The following is a 21364-nucleotide window of genomic DNA, read 5'->3' as shown; positions in this document are numbered from 1 at the left end:
ATAAAGTATACTGTACCTGTGCTCCTCATTTGTGGCAATTAAGCTTGAAACATTTCTCAAGATGCCACCGCCACTTTCTATTATGGCAAGGGTGTTGGTTTGGCTTCTGTATGTTAGAGTGCTCACTAAAAACGCCAAAGCTCCAGGAACCGTACAGATATCAGCTTTGTTTTCAGTGCAATGTGCTGACAAGTTCCAAAGGGCACTCAAGACGCTTTTTAATGTGGATTCCTGTAAGATAAGTAAGAACATTTCCTTAATGACTGAACGGCTTGTTTGCATTCGGACCACAGAAGTTATTAAAGAGTTTCAGAGGTATCTCACCTTCTGAACCTCTAAGGCACACTCCATCAAGGCTCGTACACTGCCAACTTCTCGCAAGATCTTCTTACTGTTCACGTCAGCTCGCCAAGAGAGGTTTCTCAAAACACTGGCAATTACCTAAAGCAGTATAGAGCTTCTTAGTACAATAACTTGAGATTAACGTCTTTACTTTTGGTGGCATGTATTGCTATGCACAGTTATACCTGTTGTAGGTCCTCACTCTCTGACTTCAGTTGAGCTACCATGGCTCTCATGCAACCTTTCATTGAGCAAAGTGTAGCCTGTGGGCAAAACAAGAAAGTAACTGTTAATGCAATGATGAAATGCAGTGAATGGAATCTACAAACATAATCTCTTCCAGCTCCTGCCATCAGGAAGATGCTACAGGAGCATCAGAGCCCACTCTGCAAGACTGCTCAACAGCTTTATTCCCCAGGCTGTGAGAGCCCTCAATTCCAACCACCTCACCCCCCTCTGAAACCTTATCCACAATGTAAACTGTTGAAAAACTCAAAACACAGTGCAATTCTGAGTGTGCTACACACAGGTGAGTGGGCTGGACAAACCACCTGTAGCAACGTATTCTTCATCTCTATATGCACCAGACACTTTCCTATTAACACTACATGTTACACAGAAAACATTGTGCACCTCTGAGTATGCTACATACAGGTGAGTGGGCTAGACAAACCACCCGTAGAAACACTCTGTTCTTTCTATATGCACCAGACACTTTCTTATTAACACTCCACGTTACAAGGACCTAATAAGGACTTACAAATGTTTACTTGTCAATGCACCACAAATCATACTGCACTATTTGCTTCTTAACCTTTAAATACCTCTTCTGCACATCATCATGCACAGTTATTATGTAAAGCATTTGTCGGTCTTAGGTTATGTGTATGTATAGTCAATTATTTATAGTATATGTATAGTTATATGTATAGGTTTAAAAAATTGTTTCTACGTCTACTGTATGTATGTTCATATTTATGTTTATTTATGTAGCACTGTGGTCCTGCGAAACACGACATTTCGTTCCACTGTATGTCCACACACTAACTGACAAAGCTCGACTTGACTTGACTTGACTAATGCTGTGAGAAATAACGCACCTTGTTGGCTACATCTCCAAAGGTTAAATTAGTTAGAGCCATTCCAGCATATCGTCTTAGTGTAACACTGTAGTGATCATTGGTAAGACCGTAAATCTCACAGTCTACCTGCAGCAGCTCCCCAATCGCCTGAAGGCCACCTGCATAAACAATGCATTGAAAGATTCAGCCAATGAGATTTAAATATTGTTTTTTTTTAATGCCCAACATAAACATACTGAATAACAAGTTTCATTTATAAATTTGGAAAACCTACCAAGCTCATTCATTGCATGCCTGTGCTCTTCATCAAAGGAGAGTTTCATGAGAACACAAACCGCTGGGCAAATCTGATGCTCGACTGGTGAAGGCACTGCAGTGAAAGCAAAAGTACATTAATGACGTTGTATAACTTCACATACATTAATTATGTGTCAACCCACTTAGAAGAGTTAAGTCAACTATTAAGCTCCTTCCCATCAGAGAATTTTATGTGAATCACATTTATAAATTAATAAAAAGTTTGTAGTATATGGGATGAAATTAAAAAAGGACTGCATTTACTACAGCAATATATTAGAGACATAAGTGTACGTTTATTTTAAATGGCTAATTCAGATGCAATAGTTTCAATGTCTGAGTTCATGCTGATACATACTTGAAACTTACATATAAATCTATTTCTTACAGTGGGCGATTTATATGTTTGTTTTAAATGGCTAATGGAGACGCATCAGATTTAATGGCTAATTTTATAGCAATATCTGTAACTAAAACTGAAACTATTAAATATAATTAATAAAATGAAGCTGAAATAAAATAAAAAATAAAGATTAGATGAGAAACGACTCAAAAATGAAAAATGTTGCACTGATGCAAAAATGTTGAAAATGTTGCCTGAAATAAATAAAGTTGAAAACTTACTAAAACTAAACTAAAAAAAAAAATAATAATTAAGGCAAATAGAAATATGTAAAAAAAAAAAAAAAAAAAAAAAAAAAATTAACTAGGAAGTAAAAAAGAAAAATAATACAAATGGCAAAAGCATATAAAATTGAACAAAAATCTTAAACTAAAATGAAAAGTGCAAAAAATAAAAGCCAATTATAAATATGAAAAATAAATTAAAGCTAAATGGAAAAATAAAAACAAAAAAAAAACTGAAAAAAGGAAAAGCACATAAAATTAATAAAACTAAATTAACAAAACTAAAATTAAAATGAAAACTGCAAATATAAAAAATAAAAATAACTAAACTAAAAATAAACTAAAACTATTAAAAATAGCTGAAGTACAAAAAAATTTTAAAAAAATAAAGCCAAATAGAAATATTAAAAAAGTTAAACAAGTAAAAAAAAAAAAAAAAAAATAAATAAATAATAATAATAATAACAACAATAATAACAACACAAATGACAAATGCACATAAAAATGAACAAAAAACTAAAATGAAAATTGCACAAAAAAAAAAGAAGCCAATTCTAAACAAACATAATTTAAAGCTAAATGGAAATAATAAAAAACTGAACTAGTAAAACAAATGACAAAAGCACATATAATTATTAAAATTATTAAAAACATTTAAAATGAAAATTGCAATAAATAAAATATAAGCTCATTCTAAATATAAAAAAATAAAATAAATGAAAGATAAATGGAAATGTTAAAAAACTGAACAAGTAAAAAGAAAAGAAAAGAAAAGAAAAGAAAAGAAAAGAAAAGAAAAGAAAAGAAAAGAAAAGAAAAGAAAAAGCACAAAAACAATACCAAATTAATAAAACAAATTAAAATGAAAACTGCAAATATAAAAAATAAACATTTATTCAAAACATGAATAAATACTATATGAAAAGGTGCACAAAAATAGCTGTAAATAAAAGAACACTTATTTTACTATATTTTCATTCCAAATTAACTAAAAATGACCAAAAATATAAATACAAAAATAGAAAATAGAAAATTTTAATTAACCATTGACAGCACTGTTGAAGCCAAAACAAGGATGAGAAAACGCTTCTATTAATCCACACAGTTACTGAAACTAAAAATAATGATACCGCAAGGATACAATATCACATCTCTCTGCGCTATTCCTGACACCTCACATACATCAGCACGAGATATACTGGGGTCTCACTTGGGTTCTTGTCCTGGTCCACGCCGCGCTCGTGGCTTTCCTGCCACTCCCAGCAGGTCTCGCAGTAAGCTCTGATCTGCTCCAGCAGGTGGAGCACCCGGATCTCCCGCCGGCCGCGCTTGTCGTCGGGCTGCGAATGGATAATGTTATGCAGGGCGGCGCTGGCCCTCGCCCGGGCCTCTTTGCTGCCGCGAGAATTTCCAAGCAGCACGGAGTCCTTGTCGTTGCCATGGAGGAGCTGGATGAGCAGCGGCAGGCAGCCGGACTGACGCATGGCGATGCAGCTGTCCTGAGAGCTCGACATGGCCAGGAGGGTGCGAGACATGTCGTCTTTATCGTGGGTGCCCAGCATGGACAGCAGAGAGTACACCATTTCCACCTAAACATATGCAGATTTGATTAAACTGATGCATGCTGTCATTGGAAACAGTCATTTTAGCACTGAGAATCTAGCATTAGTTAACCTTAGTTCCCAAATGGCTGGTCAGTCGACGTGGGACAGAGTAACTTCCTGCACTGCTCATCTCACTGGCCGCGTCATGATCGACCCGAGAACTTGAGCCCTGACGGACAAAAACATACAAGGCAGACATAAACTATGTTCTTAATAAACAATAAAGCAAATCTAATCAAACACCTTTTTAGTTTAGAATACTAAAATCTTAGTGATTTTTGACATTTAAAATCTTCTGATTTTTTTTTTTTTTAAATATAAACAGAAATATACAAAAAATTTAAACAAGTAAAAAAACAAAACAAATACAAACGACAAAAGCACATAAAATTAACAAAATCTTAAACTAAAATGAAGAGTGCAAAAAATAAAAGCCAATTCTAAATATTAAAAATAAAGATAAATTTAAATATTAAAAAAAAAAAAAACTGAACAAGTAAATAAATAAAGCACATAAAATTAATAAAACTAAAATTAAAATGAAAACTGCAAATAAAAGCATCATGTTTTACTATATCACTAAATTTGTATTATAATATAAAAACCTTTTAATCATTAATAACCACAGGTTAAATAATTTAAAACAAATCAGGAAACTATTTTCATAACTGCAATCTATATATTACAAAATATCATTGTTTACATCAAACATATCTTTAACATCATCCTTGATGCAGTTTTCTGAATGCAGAGATTGTATGTAAATTAGTGCATTTTTGATTACATTTGTTTAAAAATAACAAAAAAATCCATTAATTTATAAATGAAAACAAATTTAAAGACTAATAAAATGCATAAATTTAGATATATTTAAATATATTATTACTGTTATTAATGTATTCATATTTTGTATTAATATATTTATTTTTATTACACTATTTTTTTGATAATTTGTTAAATCGTATTGCATATGTATATACATATACACACGCAATCATTAATTGTATTTAACAATGAAAAAAGTTTTTTAATGTAACATTATAATTAATGTTTACATTATTTTTATTACATTTTATATTACATTTTAAATAATTTTTAAATGTAATATTTATAATATTTTTATTGACAAGTTTATAATTTCTTTTTTTCTCAAAATATTGTATTTTAAACAAAGAAAGCATCATATTTGACTATATCACTGAATTTGTATTATAATATAGAAAAACTTTTAATCATTTTAATCATGTATCCATTTAGACATATTTAAATCCATTATTTTTATAAAGCTAATAATATATTTTTTATATATTTATTCATGTTTTTTTTTTGTAATGTATTCATTTATACTGAATTGTAATTTTTGCTCAGAATATTGTATTTTAAGATAATGGAGTGCTTATACAATATAATGAGCAAAGATGATATTGTATGTTAAAACATTATATTGTAAAAAATTGTGTAAGTTTTATTGTATTACTGAATCTGCATTTAAAAAAAAAAAAAAAAAACTTTTAATCATAGATAAACTAATTTTAAAACAAATCTTAAACTGAAATTGCATAAAATACGCTATGCAAACACAAAAACAGGAGTGAGTCTCTTTGCTTAGTGAACAATGTATGGCTTGTGTGTCAAACTCGATCCCTGCACCTAATCCAGTGACATACCGCTCGCACCATCTGTCTGAAAAATACCACGGGGCATTAATGTGAGGGAAACAGTATGGAGTACAAAAAACCCTCCTGTTTCTGCTTAGAATTTCAAAGTCTAACTAGGGCTCTATGATGAACAATAAAACCATTAGCATCTGCATTCAAATCATTATTATTCAAAGCACACCGAAGCTCTTGGCACAGACTGAAAGGGCCTTTAAAAAAGGGCCTGAAATCCTTGGCACCCACTGGCAGAAAAAAGGGCCACCGGAGGACACTTCTGTTCATGAGACCATCAACAAAATGAGCCTAATTTAGTGGGAGACTACTGCAAATAGATACAGTACTCACCTGTGAGCAGGCCGCATTACCACCGCCAGCATCTCCTGCCGCGTGAGCGCCTTCGGTCTGCGTCACGGGGTCATGCTTGACCTGATGATTCAATATGAGATACAGCACATTAAACTGAGCAAATGACACCTGTAATGCAAGTCACAGGTAAAAGGCAGGTGGACAGAGAGCCTCAACCGGCTACAGGGGACGGATAACCTGTGTAATCAGCTCTGTGAGGTCGGATAATTCAGCGTATAGAGATACAGAGCGAGGCTGAGTCTTCAGCTATAGGACAGCAGCTGCAACAGCATCAGGCTCTTCCTGACCTACATTGGTTTCTCATTCAGCCGGCGGGATTACGGCAACAGAGGGGGAGGATACGCAAAAGTGTCCAATGGGATTTATCGACTCGAGGGAAACTCACGTGCAAATTCTAAACATGTCAGTGAGCATGCATACAAAAAAGTGCTTGTTTGTGCCTCTATTGCAATAGCAATGGCAAGGTTTTTATTTTTGATTTAATTGTACATTTTATTTTTGTATTATTATTATTTTAAATTATAAACGTGTATCTAAATTTCTAGTTATATTTAAATGTATTCACTTAATTAAATATTTCACTTATAAACCGTTCATAATTTTTCTATTTTTCTATGTTTCATTGTATCGAATATGTATTTTAATAATAAAAAAAATAATAATAAAAAAAAATAAAAAACTTTCAATTGTAAGTAAATAAATACAATCATTAATTGTATTTAACAATTAAAAAAGTTTTTAAATGTAATATTTATTATATATTTAATTATGATATTGTTTTATTGTATTCCTGAATATGTATTTTAATAAATAAAAACAATCATTAATTGTATTGATCCAAAAAAAAAAGTGTATGTAAATGTAAAATTTTATATCATTTATTATTTACATTTTATTATATTTTTTATTACATTGTAAATTAGAGTTACTTAACTTGCTTTTATGCTTTCAGTTTTTGTTTTTTACTGTTGTTAAATTCTTAATTTTGTGATGTGCTTGTCATTTTTTTGTAATATTTATTTTTTCGTATACAAATTTAAATTAGTGCTGTCGAACGATTAATCGCGCTTAATCCAAAATACGTTTTTGTTTACATAATGTATGCATGTATAATGTGTATATTTATCATGTCTACATAAACACACAAACACCCTATATTTTTAAAAATGTTTACATGTATTTATTTCTAATCATATAATTAATATTATTTATAAATATTTTAATATATAAACAACATATTTTTATATATATACACATGCATCCGTGTGTATACTAGACACAGTTTACACATTATGTAAACAAAAACTTTTATTGTTGATGCAATTAATTGTGATTAATGGCTTGACAGCACTAATTCAAATGTAATTTATTTTTATTTATTTTTGTTGTATTAATTTATGACTTTAAATGAGTAAATAAAACATATATATTGAATGCAAATGTAAGATGCTTGGATAAAAGCATCTACTAATGCATACATGTAAATGAATAAATGCAAGTATTAAATAAATGAACAAATGCAAGCATAGCTAGATAAGCACTGTGCATCCTAAAGCTAGGTCAAACTAATGTTTTTTATGCTCAGCCTCACAAAACACAATCCATTAGTACTGCATGCTCATTCAATTATACTTTTATGGCCTCAGCGTTTATGCACAGATGCATTTTCTGTGCACCATTTCCGTTCGTTTCTGTACAAGCTCTAAAAGCGGAACATTACAGACTGGAAGAAGCGCAGCAAACGCTGATGGTGAGATGGAAATTACAGTTTTTCTAAAACAAAAGAATTAAATGTGTGAAGAGGAACAAATGCTTGCACAAGCCGACCACAAATGTCCATACTGACAAAATATGATTAAACTAGGCCTGACTTTCACTTCATGTGGACATAAATAGAGGTCATAATACTGAGCTTTCGGAAAACCAACATACTGATGAGTTTTTTTCTTCATCAGATTTAGAGAAATGTAGCATTGCATCACTTGCTCACCAATGGATGCGAATGGGTGCCGTCAGAATGAGAGTCCAAACAGCTAATAAAAACATTACTATAATTCAAAAGTAATCAACACCACTCCAGTCCATCAGTAAACATCTTGAGAAGACAAAAGCTGTGTGTTTACAAGAATCATTAAGGGATTTTTTTGTTTTTACTTCAAACAGTTGCATCCGGCTGCAGTGAAAAATTGGTCTGGTCTGAATCAAGAGAGAAATCTGCACAGATCAAGCACAATTTACAGTCCAAAACAGCTCCAAATAAATATTCGGTGGATTTTGATGAGAAAGACAACAGGAGATAGAGGAAGCGTTATTATGCATTTTGGATTTATGGATATTTTGGCTGTTTGAAGTTAAAAAGTCTTACTGATGGATTTGTTTCTTTTGTCTCAAGATGTTAACTGATGGACTGGAGTGGTATGAATTACTTTTGGATTATTGTGATATTTTTATCATCTGTTTGGACTCTCATTCTGACGGCACCCATTCACATCCATTGGTGAGCAAGTGATGCAATGCTACATTTCTCCAAATCTGCTCAGAAACAAACTCATCTACATCTTGGATAGCTAAAAGCTGAGCACGTTTTTGGGTGAAATATTATTTCAATTTATAAAAATTCAGTACTAATTACTACTAATCTTGAGTCTAATCTTTAAAGCCTCCTTCTAAGCATGACTGTGTTATAGACAGCAGAATAATCCAATACCTCCGCGTCTGCTGACTGGGCCTGTAAACGTGTCCGAATCCTCAGCATGTCTTTTTCTATCTGCTGTATCCGAGCTACGCGGCCCTGAAGAAAATGATAAACAAACTTCATTACATAACTGGTGGTTTCACACTCTGAATTTAGAAGTTCCAGTTTCATTAACAAATTCAGCGTCTCTCAGTTTCAGCATCTGAGCCCACCTGCGCCCGTTTTTCCATGTCTTGACACGTGCCCAGCTGCTCCTCCATGGCGGCTCTGATCTGCCGGGCTTCGTATTCTAGTTGCCTGCGTGTCATATCAGTCTGCAGAGAAAACTACAGCAACAGAAGATGGTCAGTAATGGTCAATTGATGATGTGCACTGAAACTAATGCATTGATGACCACATGCATACTGTACATACTTACATTCTCAGTCAGCGGCAGACTGTCAATTCTTTTTGTGAGGTTTTGTAATTGAGCATAATACCAGTCTTTCTCCTTTTCTTCCTTCTCAAGTTCTGCCATCAACAAAGACCTAGTAAAAGGAAAATATAATTAAATTTGATTGAATTTTAGACTCTTTAAATTTAGGTTGTTATAGATCAGAATGTAAATCACAGTACAGGTTCCAGAAATAAAAATACTATTTATTGATAAAAGAAGAAATGCTTTTTTTTTTTTTTTTAATGCTTTTAAAATGTATCTTTTGCTCACCAAGGCTGCATTTATTTGATCAAAAATACTGTAAAAACTGAACAATTGTGAAATATTATTACAATTTCATATAGCTGTCTTCTGTGAATATCTGTTAAAACGTAATTTATTTCTGTGATCAAACCTGAATTTATCATCATCATTACTGCAGTCTTCAATGTCACATGATTCTTCAGAAGTCATTCTAATATGCTGATTTGCTGCTCATGAAACATTTCTAAAAATTGAAAACAGTTGTGCTGCCCAATATTGTTGTGGAAACTGATACATTTTATTTTTGGAATGTTCAAAAGAACAGGATTTATTTGAAATAGAAAACTTTTGTAACATTATAAATGTTTTTACTGTCACTTTTGATTAATTTAATGCAGCCTTGATGAATAAAAGTATTAATTTCTTTCAAAAACCCAAATGGTAGAACGATCATTTCAATTTTAACTTCTGATATTCAAACACTTATCAAGCGAATGTACCATCTGTTGTAAATCTCATACAGTAGCAAAACCCTCTTTGCGCTTTAGAAGAAACCTTTAGTTAACCTGCTTAGAAGGATCTAATCAGCCATATGACCTGCCCATCTGATGTACGGAATGATCCCTTCATGCTCACCGTTCCTTTTCCAGCTCCTCCAGGTACCCAGCGCTGTCTCGACCCCCGCCGGTCACCCCTCTCCTGGGGAAGGAGCTCATAGGGCTGGGACTGGGGCTGCTGTCGGCCGAGTGGGCCGAACCGGAGCCCGGCAGAGATGCCTTGGACCTCAACTTCACGCCAGAGAAACTGTTTGGGTCAAGACTCATTTCTGCAGAACAGAATAGATGATGATGGGTATGAGTGTATGGTCACACACATGGTATTTTCTGGAAATTTCCACCTAACTTTGCACTTTTAACACCTAGTTGGTGTATAAGCTTTTACATTTAGAAATAAATTTACAAACATTATAAACACTATAACCATGTATTTTAGTTCCCCTCACTCCACAACAAATCCCTTCGAAAATAATCGTAATTAAAATTAGGGCTGTCAATGGAACGCGTTAACTTAATTAGTTATAAAAAAATAACGCAATTTAAATATTTTAACGCAGTTAACACGCCCCCTGACCCATGTCATCTTGCATTTCATACAGTAGACTGCTGACAAATATGATGCAGCGCGACAACTCTATAAACGCAGTTATGCCCTAAAATTCAAGATATTGGTGACAAAAAAAATGCCCCCAAGAGTGCTGATTTTGTCCTGATCTATCACGAGCTTAAATGTGATTTTATTCAACAGTTCATTAAGAAGTTAATATTGTGTTATATTTTAAACACAATATTATGTGTTTTTGCTCAATTTTGCAGAGAACATATTACCTTTGAAGCCATAGCAGAATTGTTGCGTGTCTCCAAGCAACACAGCGGAGTTTAATTTCTGGATGAATCCACGTTTTGAATGACTCGTGTGAATCAATGATTCAAAGGCCCATTCATAAAAAGAGTCATTTACTACTTTCCTAAATTAATCAGCCATTTGAACGAATTATAAAGACATTATTTCCACTTGGTGGCAAATTTAGTTTCTTATTTAGAGTATCATTTCATTAAAAAAATAATAAAAATGAAAACATTAAAGGGATAGTTCACCCCAAAAAATAAAGATCTGTCATCATTTATTTACCCTCATTTGCACTTTGGGATTTTGGGCAATTTTGCTTGTAGAATTGTTATTTTAAAAAAAAACAAAAAAAAAAAAACTGATTTAACTGTTTATTACACACTTATCTAATTGCACCTCATTCCTATCTATATTCTGTAGATTTTGCCTGATTTAAATAACATTGTTATATACAAAACTGTCTGATGACAGTATTTTCTGATTTATGGAGTAATAAAAAAAGAAATCCAAAATCTAAAACTCTAATATGTCAACAAAATTACAAATTTGAACCTGACTTTACCCATTGTTCAGATTTCTGTTCTGGAAATGTATGCAAATTAGTGCATATTTAATTAGAAAATACATCATTTGCATATTTATACATTTCAGAAAATCTGGCACATTTGAACAAATTATAAAGATTTACTGCCACCTGCTGGGAGATTTAGTTTCTTATTTTTTTAGGTAAAAATCAGAATAAAAATGAAAACATTAAAGGGATAGTTCACACAAAAAATAAAATTCTGTCATCATTTAAAAACTTTTTTCTTTTTTTTCTTTTTAAAAGAATTTTGTAGAGTATTAGTAACAAAGATATTTTGGTTATCAGTGACTTTCATTGTATGGACAAAAAGTACTGAGATGTTTTTCAAATTATCCTCTTATGTTCCATAGTTTATGTTAGGCCGTTATAGCCTAAATGTTTGTGTAATTAATTTTATGCTGAATCTAATAAAATATTACTTTCTAAAGCTACAATTTGTAATCTCCACTTGATACTTTCTTATTTAACACAAAAGTAGCTTTAAATGATCTTTTGTGCTTATTTTCAGTCAAATTTATTTTGCAATTAATTAATCGAAACATCATGCAATTGATTAGATTTAAAATTTTAAATAAACTGACAGCCCTAATTAAAATAGAAAAAACATTTCAGAAGATACAATGTAATAAAAGTAAAATACAACAATTTGAAATAAAATTAAAATTATATAAACTTAAAAAAAAATTAAAACCCTAAAAATGTATATAAAAATATATTCAATATACTTTTCATTGTTTATGTATTTTTCTAATTCCTAAAACAAAACAAAAATAACAAAATCATATATATTTAAAAATTAAAAAAAACTTATGGTATTCAGATCAGGAGTGTAAAACAAATTATAGTGGCATTCATTATAAATCTGCATGTTTTGCATGCTTCATGTTAATTGCATTACATGAAGTGATCAGCAAAATTTGCAGCATTTTGTACATCAGTATTTCGTATATCATCTTCAATTTACTGAGCCGTCTTACTGACTCCATACACTTTCTAAGGCCAAATCTGAACTGAAATAAAACGCCACAAGTGACCGATTTGGAATGGCCTACGTAGGCAGCAACCACACAAATAGCCTTTGATTCTGATAGGGTTTGACGTTACCTTGTTGCTAAGCTAATGGCAAGCATATGCCATGCATCAACAGTACAAAGCACACAAATATTGGGTGAAAATTGGCCCAAAGCAAGTCCTTAATTGAAACAGTTTGCTTTGGTAACACCAGCAAAACCAGTGCTTTTTCATGCACATGGTGCACTTTGATATTTCAGGCTATTTTGCTTTCAGAATTGTAAAAAGAAAACTCATTTAAGTGTTTATTTTATTACACTTATCTATTCGCACATCATCCCCATCTATAATCTGTGGATTTTTTTTTAGAGGGTGGTGTGTTGGTTTTTGGAATTCCAAAATAATCAAATAAAAATAATATAAAAGCATATATATTTTGTTCTCATATTTATATAAGAAATTACGCATTATGAATAGCATTACAAACAGGGATGTGATGAGGTCTCGTGACGATATCCTCGCAAAACATTTAGCAGTGTTTATGTTAGAGCTGCACAATTAATCCTTAAAATATCAAGATCTCGATTCAAACACCCACGCAATCTTATTCCTGAGTGACAACGATTTAGCTATATCTATTAGGACTCTTTCACATCGCGAGTGTCAGTGGAGCGTGAGAAGCGCGTTTTGTCGCTGCCCATGTTAATGAATCAGAGGGTCAGGGTAAATGTGAACGCAGAAAGAGCAACACATTATAATCATTATTTCTGTGTTACAGACATTTAAATAACAGAAGTATTGGGATAAACGTTTACAGTTTGGGTATAAACACTTATTGTCTTATAGTAGCGATCAAAACGAAAGTATCTTAACACTTGTATGTATAGTAACGCTTATCCTCTTCCGCCAGGAGGTGGCGACAACTGCCCGTTTAAGAAAAGTATGTCATTGAATCATTCATTCGGGAGATTTCAATAGTCAAACAAGTCTTAATAAAGACACTGATTTCTTCATTGAATGTTTTTTTATTATTTTGTTTAAATGAATATATGTTTTAAAAGACTTAAGCAATGAAGAGTTTGTCAGAACCACTAGTAAATTACATTATTTTCTTTAGCTTTCTAATCTTTTTTTTTCTCCAGAATCGTGAGAGAATCATGGTCTCCAATTTATTAAAAACAACAGTGATTCTCAATTTATCCATAACCGTGATGCTCTTGTTTAAATGTTGTTTATTACTGCATATAATTCATTAAAATGGAAGTTTAATTTCATAAAGTTCAAAATGCACCTACATTTTTTTGCATTTTGTCTTTTTCAGTTGAATAAAAGACTGTTTTTCCTATATATTTCAGCATTGAGGATTTCTTAAGAAAAGTTAAAAAAACTCATCTCGTCTCGTTCTCGTGAACCCGGTCTCGTGTCTCGTCTTGTGGGATAAGTGTCTCCTCACACCCCTAATTACAAATAATTCTTTATGATCGATAACTTTTCTTATGATTATGTATCCGACATAATATTATGCTGTCTACAACATGAAATATTATTCAGTATATACTATATAGGGATTAATGCTGTTTAAGCTCATTCTTATCTTTAGATCTTAAGATCTAGACACTCAATGACTTGTGTCAATATTGAGTTTAGGGTTAGGTCAGATGTACTTTTTGTTCTTGTCATTTCTGCGAATCTACTTTGAAGAAGAACATGTTCTGATATTCTCTTCTCGGAACAAAAGTTCGCAAATGTGTTAAACCATATGTTGTCGCCTTTGTCAAGACTTGTTAAGAGACATAGCTGTCTAGTTCATATTAGATCTAAAGGTGTTAAAAACCACAATGGGCAATGGACACATTGCCACAATGGACAAATAACGACCAACCACAGGGCTTAAAATTGTGACCGTTTTGGTCGCATATGCTCCCGGAATTTAATCCGACGACCTCAAAATATATTTGGGAGCATTAGTGTGAGTAATTGTTGTGGTGCGACTTGTTTACAGTGAGCCGCTTTATCCAACATTAGCTTACATAACCAATTATACTTTATCTTTACATTCTTAGCTTTAATGCAGATTTTAGATATTAGCAGTCAATTACTCACATTGTGCTCCGTTGTTAGCTCAGAACCGGACGGTTTTTGCTCCAAACGTTTTCTTTCAACCAATCTCTGTTCTGGATTTGCACTGCAATGCAATCGGGGTATGCGATATGAACATTTTTGATTCTTGACGACTAAAATATCCCTACGATCTGCTATTATTGAAGAAATAATGTAAGCCTATCGTGCTACAGCGCACATTCTATCAGTTGCAGTTCTGGCGCCTCCGTCTCACGCGACATACATTGTTTACTCAAAATGTTTACTCAGCAGCAGAATTCTACTCACTAAACAGTGCACTGGAGAAGCATTTTCAGGAAGGTCTGTGTTACGTGCAAATAACTCAAAATTTACTCATATTTGCGGAAGTTTCATTAATGAGGCCCAATATCTTGTATGTATTTGCAAGTCATTGCAACATGACGTGCAAAGTCAATACTGACCTTTGCTTATCTGAAGGTATAATGAGTGCATGAACTTCAGCTCTCGGTTCTTCTCCTCTTTGCTTTCCTCTCAATTCACAAATCCTGCTCTAACTATTAGGCGTGCCTAGCTTTTGTTTAACATTTATTCTTCTCAGATGAACTTAGATTGATTAAGAATGACTAAATTTATGTTACTCAGTTTATTTGTAAAATGATTGGATTTAATGTTCATTAAAACTTAATTTTTATTTACAGCTTCAAGTTATGATCTATTTATTGCTTATTTGCATTTTTGAAAACGTAATAAATTTACAATTTTCTTAAACCAACACATCTGACGTGGATCTGGTTTTGCATCAGAGAAGTTTGTTGATATATCATTTGCTTGATTTATATAACAGTCATATCCAAAGCATGGTGAAAATGTATTTTTTTTTTCTGTCTGATGACAGCATTTTCTGATTTATGGAGTGATAAAAAAGAAATCCAAAATCCAAAACTCTAATATGTGTCAACAAAATTAAAAATCTGAACCTGACTTTACCCACTGTTCAGATTACTGTTCTGGAAATGTATGCAAATTAGTGAATATTTAATTAGATAATACATAATTTACATATTTATACATTTCAGAAAAACTGTTACACCAGTCAAATTTGAAAAACAACTAAAAAAAAAAAAAAAAAGCATAAAAATACAACAAAATCTAATATAAAAATTAGGGCTGTCAAACGATTAATTGCATACAAAATAAAAATTTGAGTTTGCCTAATATACAGGGGTTGGACAGTGAAACTGAAACACCTGGGTTTAGACCACAATTAGTATGCCGTTTGGCCTCCTTTTGCAGCCAATACAGCATTATTTCATCTTGGGAATGACAAATACAAGTCCTGCACAGTAGCCAGAAGGATTTTGAGCCATTCCTTTCGCAGAACAGTGGCCAGGTCACTATGTGATGTTGGTGTATGAAAACATTTCCTGACTCGCTCCTCCAAAACACCACAAAGTGGCTCAATAATATTCAGATCTGGTGACTGTGCAGGCCATGGGAGATGTTTAACTTTACTTTCATGTTCATCAAATCACTCTTGTCACCAGTCTTGCTGTGTGTATTGGTGCATTATCATCCTAATACACGGCACCACCTTCAGGGTACAATGTTTGAGCTATTGGGTGCACAAAGTCAACCTTCACACTCTGCTCTTATTGGTGGAATGTGCGATCAGTAAAGACTGGCCACCAGGCTGCATAAATATAGCCATGAAACCTCCAACACTATATTGGCCAGTGTTTCAGTTTCATTGTCCAACCCCTGTATGTGTGTGTACTGTGTGTAATTATGTATATACAAGTATATGCATTTATTAGAATTTTTATATAATTTATAGTATATATAAATACAAACATTTTGTACATAACATATTTCTTATCTTTTTAACATATACATTATAATTACACGATCACGAATCACGATTAATCGTTTGACAGATATAATAAAAAAATATATAATTAAATGCAATATAAAATGTATATATAAATAATATATATAAATATAAATAACGCACACACACACACACGTGTATACATACAAAATTATTAATTATTATTAAAAATAGATAAAACCAAAAATATATTTTAAAAAAGATATAATACAAAAAAAACATGTAATATAAAAGAATAAAATATGCATTTAAATAATAGCGTCACTAATCAAATATGTAAGTTAACTGCATTGCAAATTCTGATGTTTTTTTTAAAGGCCTAGTCTACTAATATTACAAAAGTTATTTGCTTAAATCCTAAAATAATTTTTATGAGTAGATTACAGCTATAATATATATTATTAATAATATTATTAATGTTAATATTAATTTTTAACATCCAAAGCAACTGTCCTAATTAGTTATTAGTCAGCTGGAAAAAGGATGGTGATGTCTATTACCCTATTTACCCAATTCACCCAAATGCAATCTAGGTTGACAGCTCACTAAGTTGTGTAACAGAGCAAGATTATAATGCTAAAATATGCATTGCTCACATTAATACTGAATAAGTCACCTGTCCTCACCTTTAATTCTTTCCAAAAAGTCAATCTGGCCTTGCGAATCTTTGGAGTCCTCTTCAATACTTCCTTGTAGCTGCTTCAAAACCTCCTGCAAGAAAAACAAACATTGTTTTTAACGCATTCAAACACTGAAAACACACTATCTGCGTGTGCGGTAGATCGTTAGAAGCCATCTTTAGATAATATATCACGATGCACGGAAGGAACCAGAAAAAAAAAAAAAAAAAAAAAAAGCATGAGAGATTTCCAGCTCCCACCACATGTAAGACGACTTCTTCAGCCTGTGGGTAAAACGGAGCTGATAAAGAGAAGAAAACTTCCATCAAAGAGCTTTGAAGTGCTTTGAAGAACGCGCGTGTCAGAGACATAAACAGCTTTGAAGCTCTAAAGATGCACCTGCTACTTCTTTAGTGCCGTGTCGGTGCGTGATCCGGCCGTGATAAACGCCTGAAAGGCCTTGATTTCTCTCTGATTTCAGCTGAAGGGGTTTTCAGATGTAGGCAAGAAAATCAGCGTTCGCTGCTCAACCTAACGTCAGCAGGTCACAGCTTTGCACATCATAAAACAAATGCAGCTAAGTTTGGAGATGAGACTGAATTGCTAGAACCTTACATAACTAGATTTTTGCTTTGTAATAAGGAAACATGAGGACGTCTGCCAGTGCAAAACCCACGGGCATGATGCTACAGTGTTTAAGACACATAAATTGATTAATCATTCATGTTTGAGCACAAATATTGCTTTAACTAACAACAATTATTCACTTGAATACTTCAAGCTCACCCATAGTTCACCGTAAAAAATTAAAATTTGCTGTTAATTTACTCACCCTCAGGCCATACAAGTTAGGCCACATTTGTCTTTCACAGAACAATAAAGAAGATTTTTAGCTAAATTGTGGTTGTGGTGATTCATAAAATGCAATGTCACTTTGAAAGTCAAAAAAAAAAGGAGCATATCAAGGACAATATATTGAGGTCTTAACAAGTCATACAATCATCTGTGCAAGAAACCGAACATTATTTACAACATTATTACTTGCAATCCAGAGCCTCAGACAAACGATTCTTTTCCACGAACTGATTCTTCCGGACAGTTTGTTTCAATGAACTGATTTAAATAACCAGTTCACATGTTCACTGACATAATCACACAATGATGTAACATATATGCAATTATTTTATTAAAGCACCCAGTAAAGTGGATGTTTTATATGTTTAAAGCATATAAATTGAATAAACTACAAATGCGGGGTTTAGCTTGTTGGGTCATTTTATTAAGATATTTTTTGTACACAGGTGCTGGGTAGTTTTTCTGCACTCTAAAAAAAAAATTTTTTTTTTTGTTTTGTTTTGACCCAAATGCTGGGTTTAGCCTGTTGGATCACTTTATTGAGCTATTTTTAATATTTTTAACCCAAGTGCTGGGTAGTTTTTCTGCACTCTAAAAAATGTTTTTTTTTTGTTTTGTTTTTCTTTCCACTCAAATGCAGGGTTCAGCTATTTTTTATATTTTGTTTTACACAGGTGCTGGGAAGTTTTTGTTTGAATAAGCTGCTGGGTCATTTTTAATGGGTTATTAAATACTGGGCTATTTTTTTTTCTACCAAGACGAAAACCGTAAAATCGTGGGGTTATTGCGTCCTCTACAGGATAGAGCGGTTCTCAGCGCCGTCAATTTGGTGCACTTCTTTAGCAAAACAATGGTTCGTACACATTTTATTTTATTTATAAAGTCATTACTGTGCTGTAAATTATATTATTTTTTAGGGCTGTCAGTTGATGAAATATTTTTATTGAATTAATTACGTGTCGATTAATTAATCGCTAAATAAATTTGACTGTGAAAACACCCACAAGACAATCTAAAGCTATTTTTGTGTTAAAGAAAATATAGAAATCGTAGCTTTAGAAAGAAATATTTAAAGGAGAAGTCCACTTCCAAAACAAAGATTGACATATAATGCACTCAACCCCTTGTCATCCAAGATGTTCATGTCTTTCTTTCTTCAGTTGTAAAGAAATTATGTTTTTTGAGGAAAACATTTCAGCATTTTTCTCCATATAATGGACTGATATGGTGCCCCGAGTTTGAACTTCCAAAATGCAGTTTAAATGCAGCTTCAAACAATCACAAATGCGGTTGTAAACGATCCCAGCTGAGGAAGAAGGGTCTTATCTGGCAAAACGATTGGTTATTTTCAGTAAAAAAATACAACTGATATACTTTTTAAATCTCAAATGTTCGTCTTGCCTTTCTCTCCCTGAACTCTGTATATTCTGACTTAAGACAGTTAAGGTATGTCGAAAAAATCATATTTTTTCCCTCAACTTCAAAATCATTGATGCACATCGCTGCAGAAGTACTGACCCAGTCTTTGCAAAGTGAACATGCAAAGAAGATCAAACACCCTTAACAAAAAAAGGTAAAACAGCGATGTAGGGCGATCCTGAAGTTGAGGGAGAACGTGAGATAGGAGTTTTTCGACATACACTAACTGTCATGAACCGGAAAACAGTCCAGGCAGAGTAAGACAAGACGAGCATTTGGCATTAAAAAGTATAAAAATTGTATTTTTATTAAAATAACGGATCGTTTCGCTAGATAAGACCCTTCTTTCTCGTCTGGGATCGTTTGAAGCCGCATTTAAACTGCATTTTGGAAGTTCAAAATCGGGGCACCACATCAGTCCATTATATATGTTTCTCAAACAACAATTTCTTATTATGAAAGAAAGACACGAACATTATGTCAAGGGGTAGAGTACATTATATGTGAATCTTTATTTTGGAAGTGGACTTCTCCTTTAATTTGATTCAACATAAAATTTATTACACATTTAGGCTGCAACGGCCTAATGTAAACTATGGAACATAATTTGAGAAACATCTCAGTATTTTTGTTCTTATAATGAAAGTCATGGTAACCAAAACAGCTTTATTACCAACAGTCTAAAAAATACTTTCTTTTATGTTCCACAAAAGAACGATTTGAAACGACTTGAGGGCGAGTAAATTTGGCCCCTTCATTCAAGTGTTCGGTTCACGCATACGCATATCAGCAGCTCATTGTCTTCGAGTCAAACTGTTTCCTCAGTTCAGTGACTGCTGGAGAAAACTGAAGCGCTGAATCAGTTCATTCATCATATAATCATGTATATACAGTGGTATTTTGGCTCGTTTTCTAGTCGGAGCGACTGTCGGGTGTCTGAAAGTGAGTTTTGACTGAGCAACTTGTAGATCTGTGCTGCTCAAGTCGTGAACTGATTCAAACGATTCAGTCCAATCCGAAGAACTGGTTCATCTAGTTCACTAAAAAAAAATCAGTTCAAATGAATCAGTTCAAAAGAATGAACCGGACATCACTCCGGTCCTTTTTTTTTTTTGAGGCTCCAGATAACAGGTTGTAAATAATGTTCAGTTTCTTGCACTGACTGATCGTTTTGCTTCATAAGACCTCAACATATCATCAGGAACCACGAGTATTAGTTATTAATTTGTCCTGGCTTTTTGACCCTCAAAGTGCTGTTAGCCATTGACTTGCAACAAGGTTTAAAATAAAAAAAATCTAACAATCTTATTTACTGTCGTAATCTACTGTTATCTACATTTTAGATGGCCTGATAAGTAAATCAACAGCAAATATTTCCTTTTTGGTGAACTATCTTGCCACATTGATAGTCGACCACTAGAACAATCCTCATCCATGTATCTTGGCACAATAGCAATAAGGTCCAGGATAATAACATATTTGCAGAACTTACCGCTGAGGTTTTCCTCAATGTCCCTTTACGGTTTCATAACCCAAACCCTCACTGACACCAATATGGTCCCAAAACCATATCGAATACGAGACATTCGCAGCATACGAGTTCTCCAGTGTGTTTGGAAGCCGAAAAAGCCCAAACAATGTGACTGCCTTACAGGAAGCGGCTACCTCCCCCCCTCATCCCATCCCGGAGACCCAAAGCCTCATGGAGAACACAGATGCTTCCCCATTCAGCTCTCAGGACCACCCTTCCCAAACGGCCCGGGGTCACCATATCCACGGCCCGCTGGAGGCACGCGGAGAAGGCCGGAGGTGTCCAGAAGGGAAAGGTCACGCATGAGCTCGCCGTTTATCTTCCCTTATCCAGTAGAAAACAACAGCACGGGGTTATTCTGCATCTCTGAAGAGTCATCGGCTGTTTTGCTCCCAAGGGAGCGTGACGTCACGCTGAGACGTCTCAGGAAACAACAGCTTCATTATAGGGGAGGGGTCATATGATTACAGAGCCCTTTACTATACTGTGAGTCAGATATAGTGAATCAAACAACAGCATGACAACATCATTATTCTCTCTGCTCGCTCAAAATAACATGAAAATGACCTCTATTTAACGTTCTTGCGAAATGTGTCTTGTCTTATGCAAGATTCT

At 33.4% G+C, this 21364-nt stretch overlaps 1 protein-coding gene across 3 annotated transcripts in view; it reads right to left on the bottom strand.

The window, feature by feature from the left end:
- apc (APC regulator of WNT signaling pathway) overlaps positions 1-21364 on the bottom strand; it is a 49573-nt gene that overhangs the window by 6813 nt on the left and 21396 nt on the right. For 2 of the 3 annotated variants that reach the window (XM_051120669.1, XM_051120671.1), the window contains 13 exons: positions 16951-17035; positions 9987-10176; positions 9090-9198; positions 8884-8997; positions 8684-8767; positions 5956-6036; positions 4023-4121; positions 3559-3937; positions 1699-1794; positions 1443-1582; positions 528-605; positions 325-441; positions 17-231 (listed from right to left, as the gene is read on the bottom strand). In XM_051120669.1, coding sequence (XP_050976626.1) covers positions 17-231; positions 325-441; positions 528-605; positions 1443-1582; positions 1699-1794; positions 3559-3937; positions 4023-4121; positions 5956-6036; positions 8684-8767; positions 8884-8997; positions 9090-9198; positions 9987-10176; positions 16951-17035 — 1787 coding nt within the window. Of the gene's footprint in view, positions 1-16; positions 232-324; positions 442-527; positions 606-1442; positions 1583-1698; positions 1795-3558; positions 3938-4022; positions 4122-5955; positions 6037-8683; positions 8768-8883; positions 8998-9089; positions 9199-9986; positions 10177-16950; positions 17036-20710; positions 20877-21364 lie in introns of those variants that run through there. The other variant, XM_051120672.1, reaches the window with a different exon arrangement.

This window comes from Labeo rohita, chromosome 10 (genome assembly GCF_022985175.1).
Source record: "Labeo rohita strain BAU-BD-2019 chromosome 10, IGBB_LRoh.1.0, whole genome shotgun sequence".
Classification (NCBI taxonomy): Eukaryota; Metazoa; Chordata; class Actinopteri; order Cypriniformes; family Cyprinidae; genus Labeo; species Labeo rohita.
This window is presented reverse-complemented; position numbering and strand designations above follow the sequence as displayed.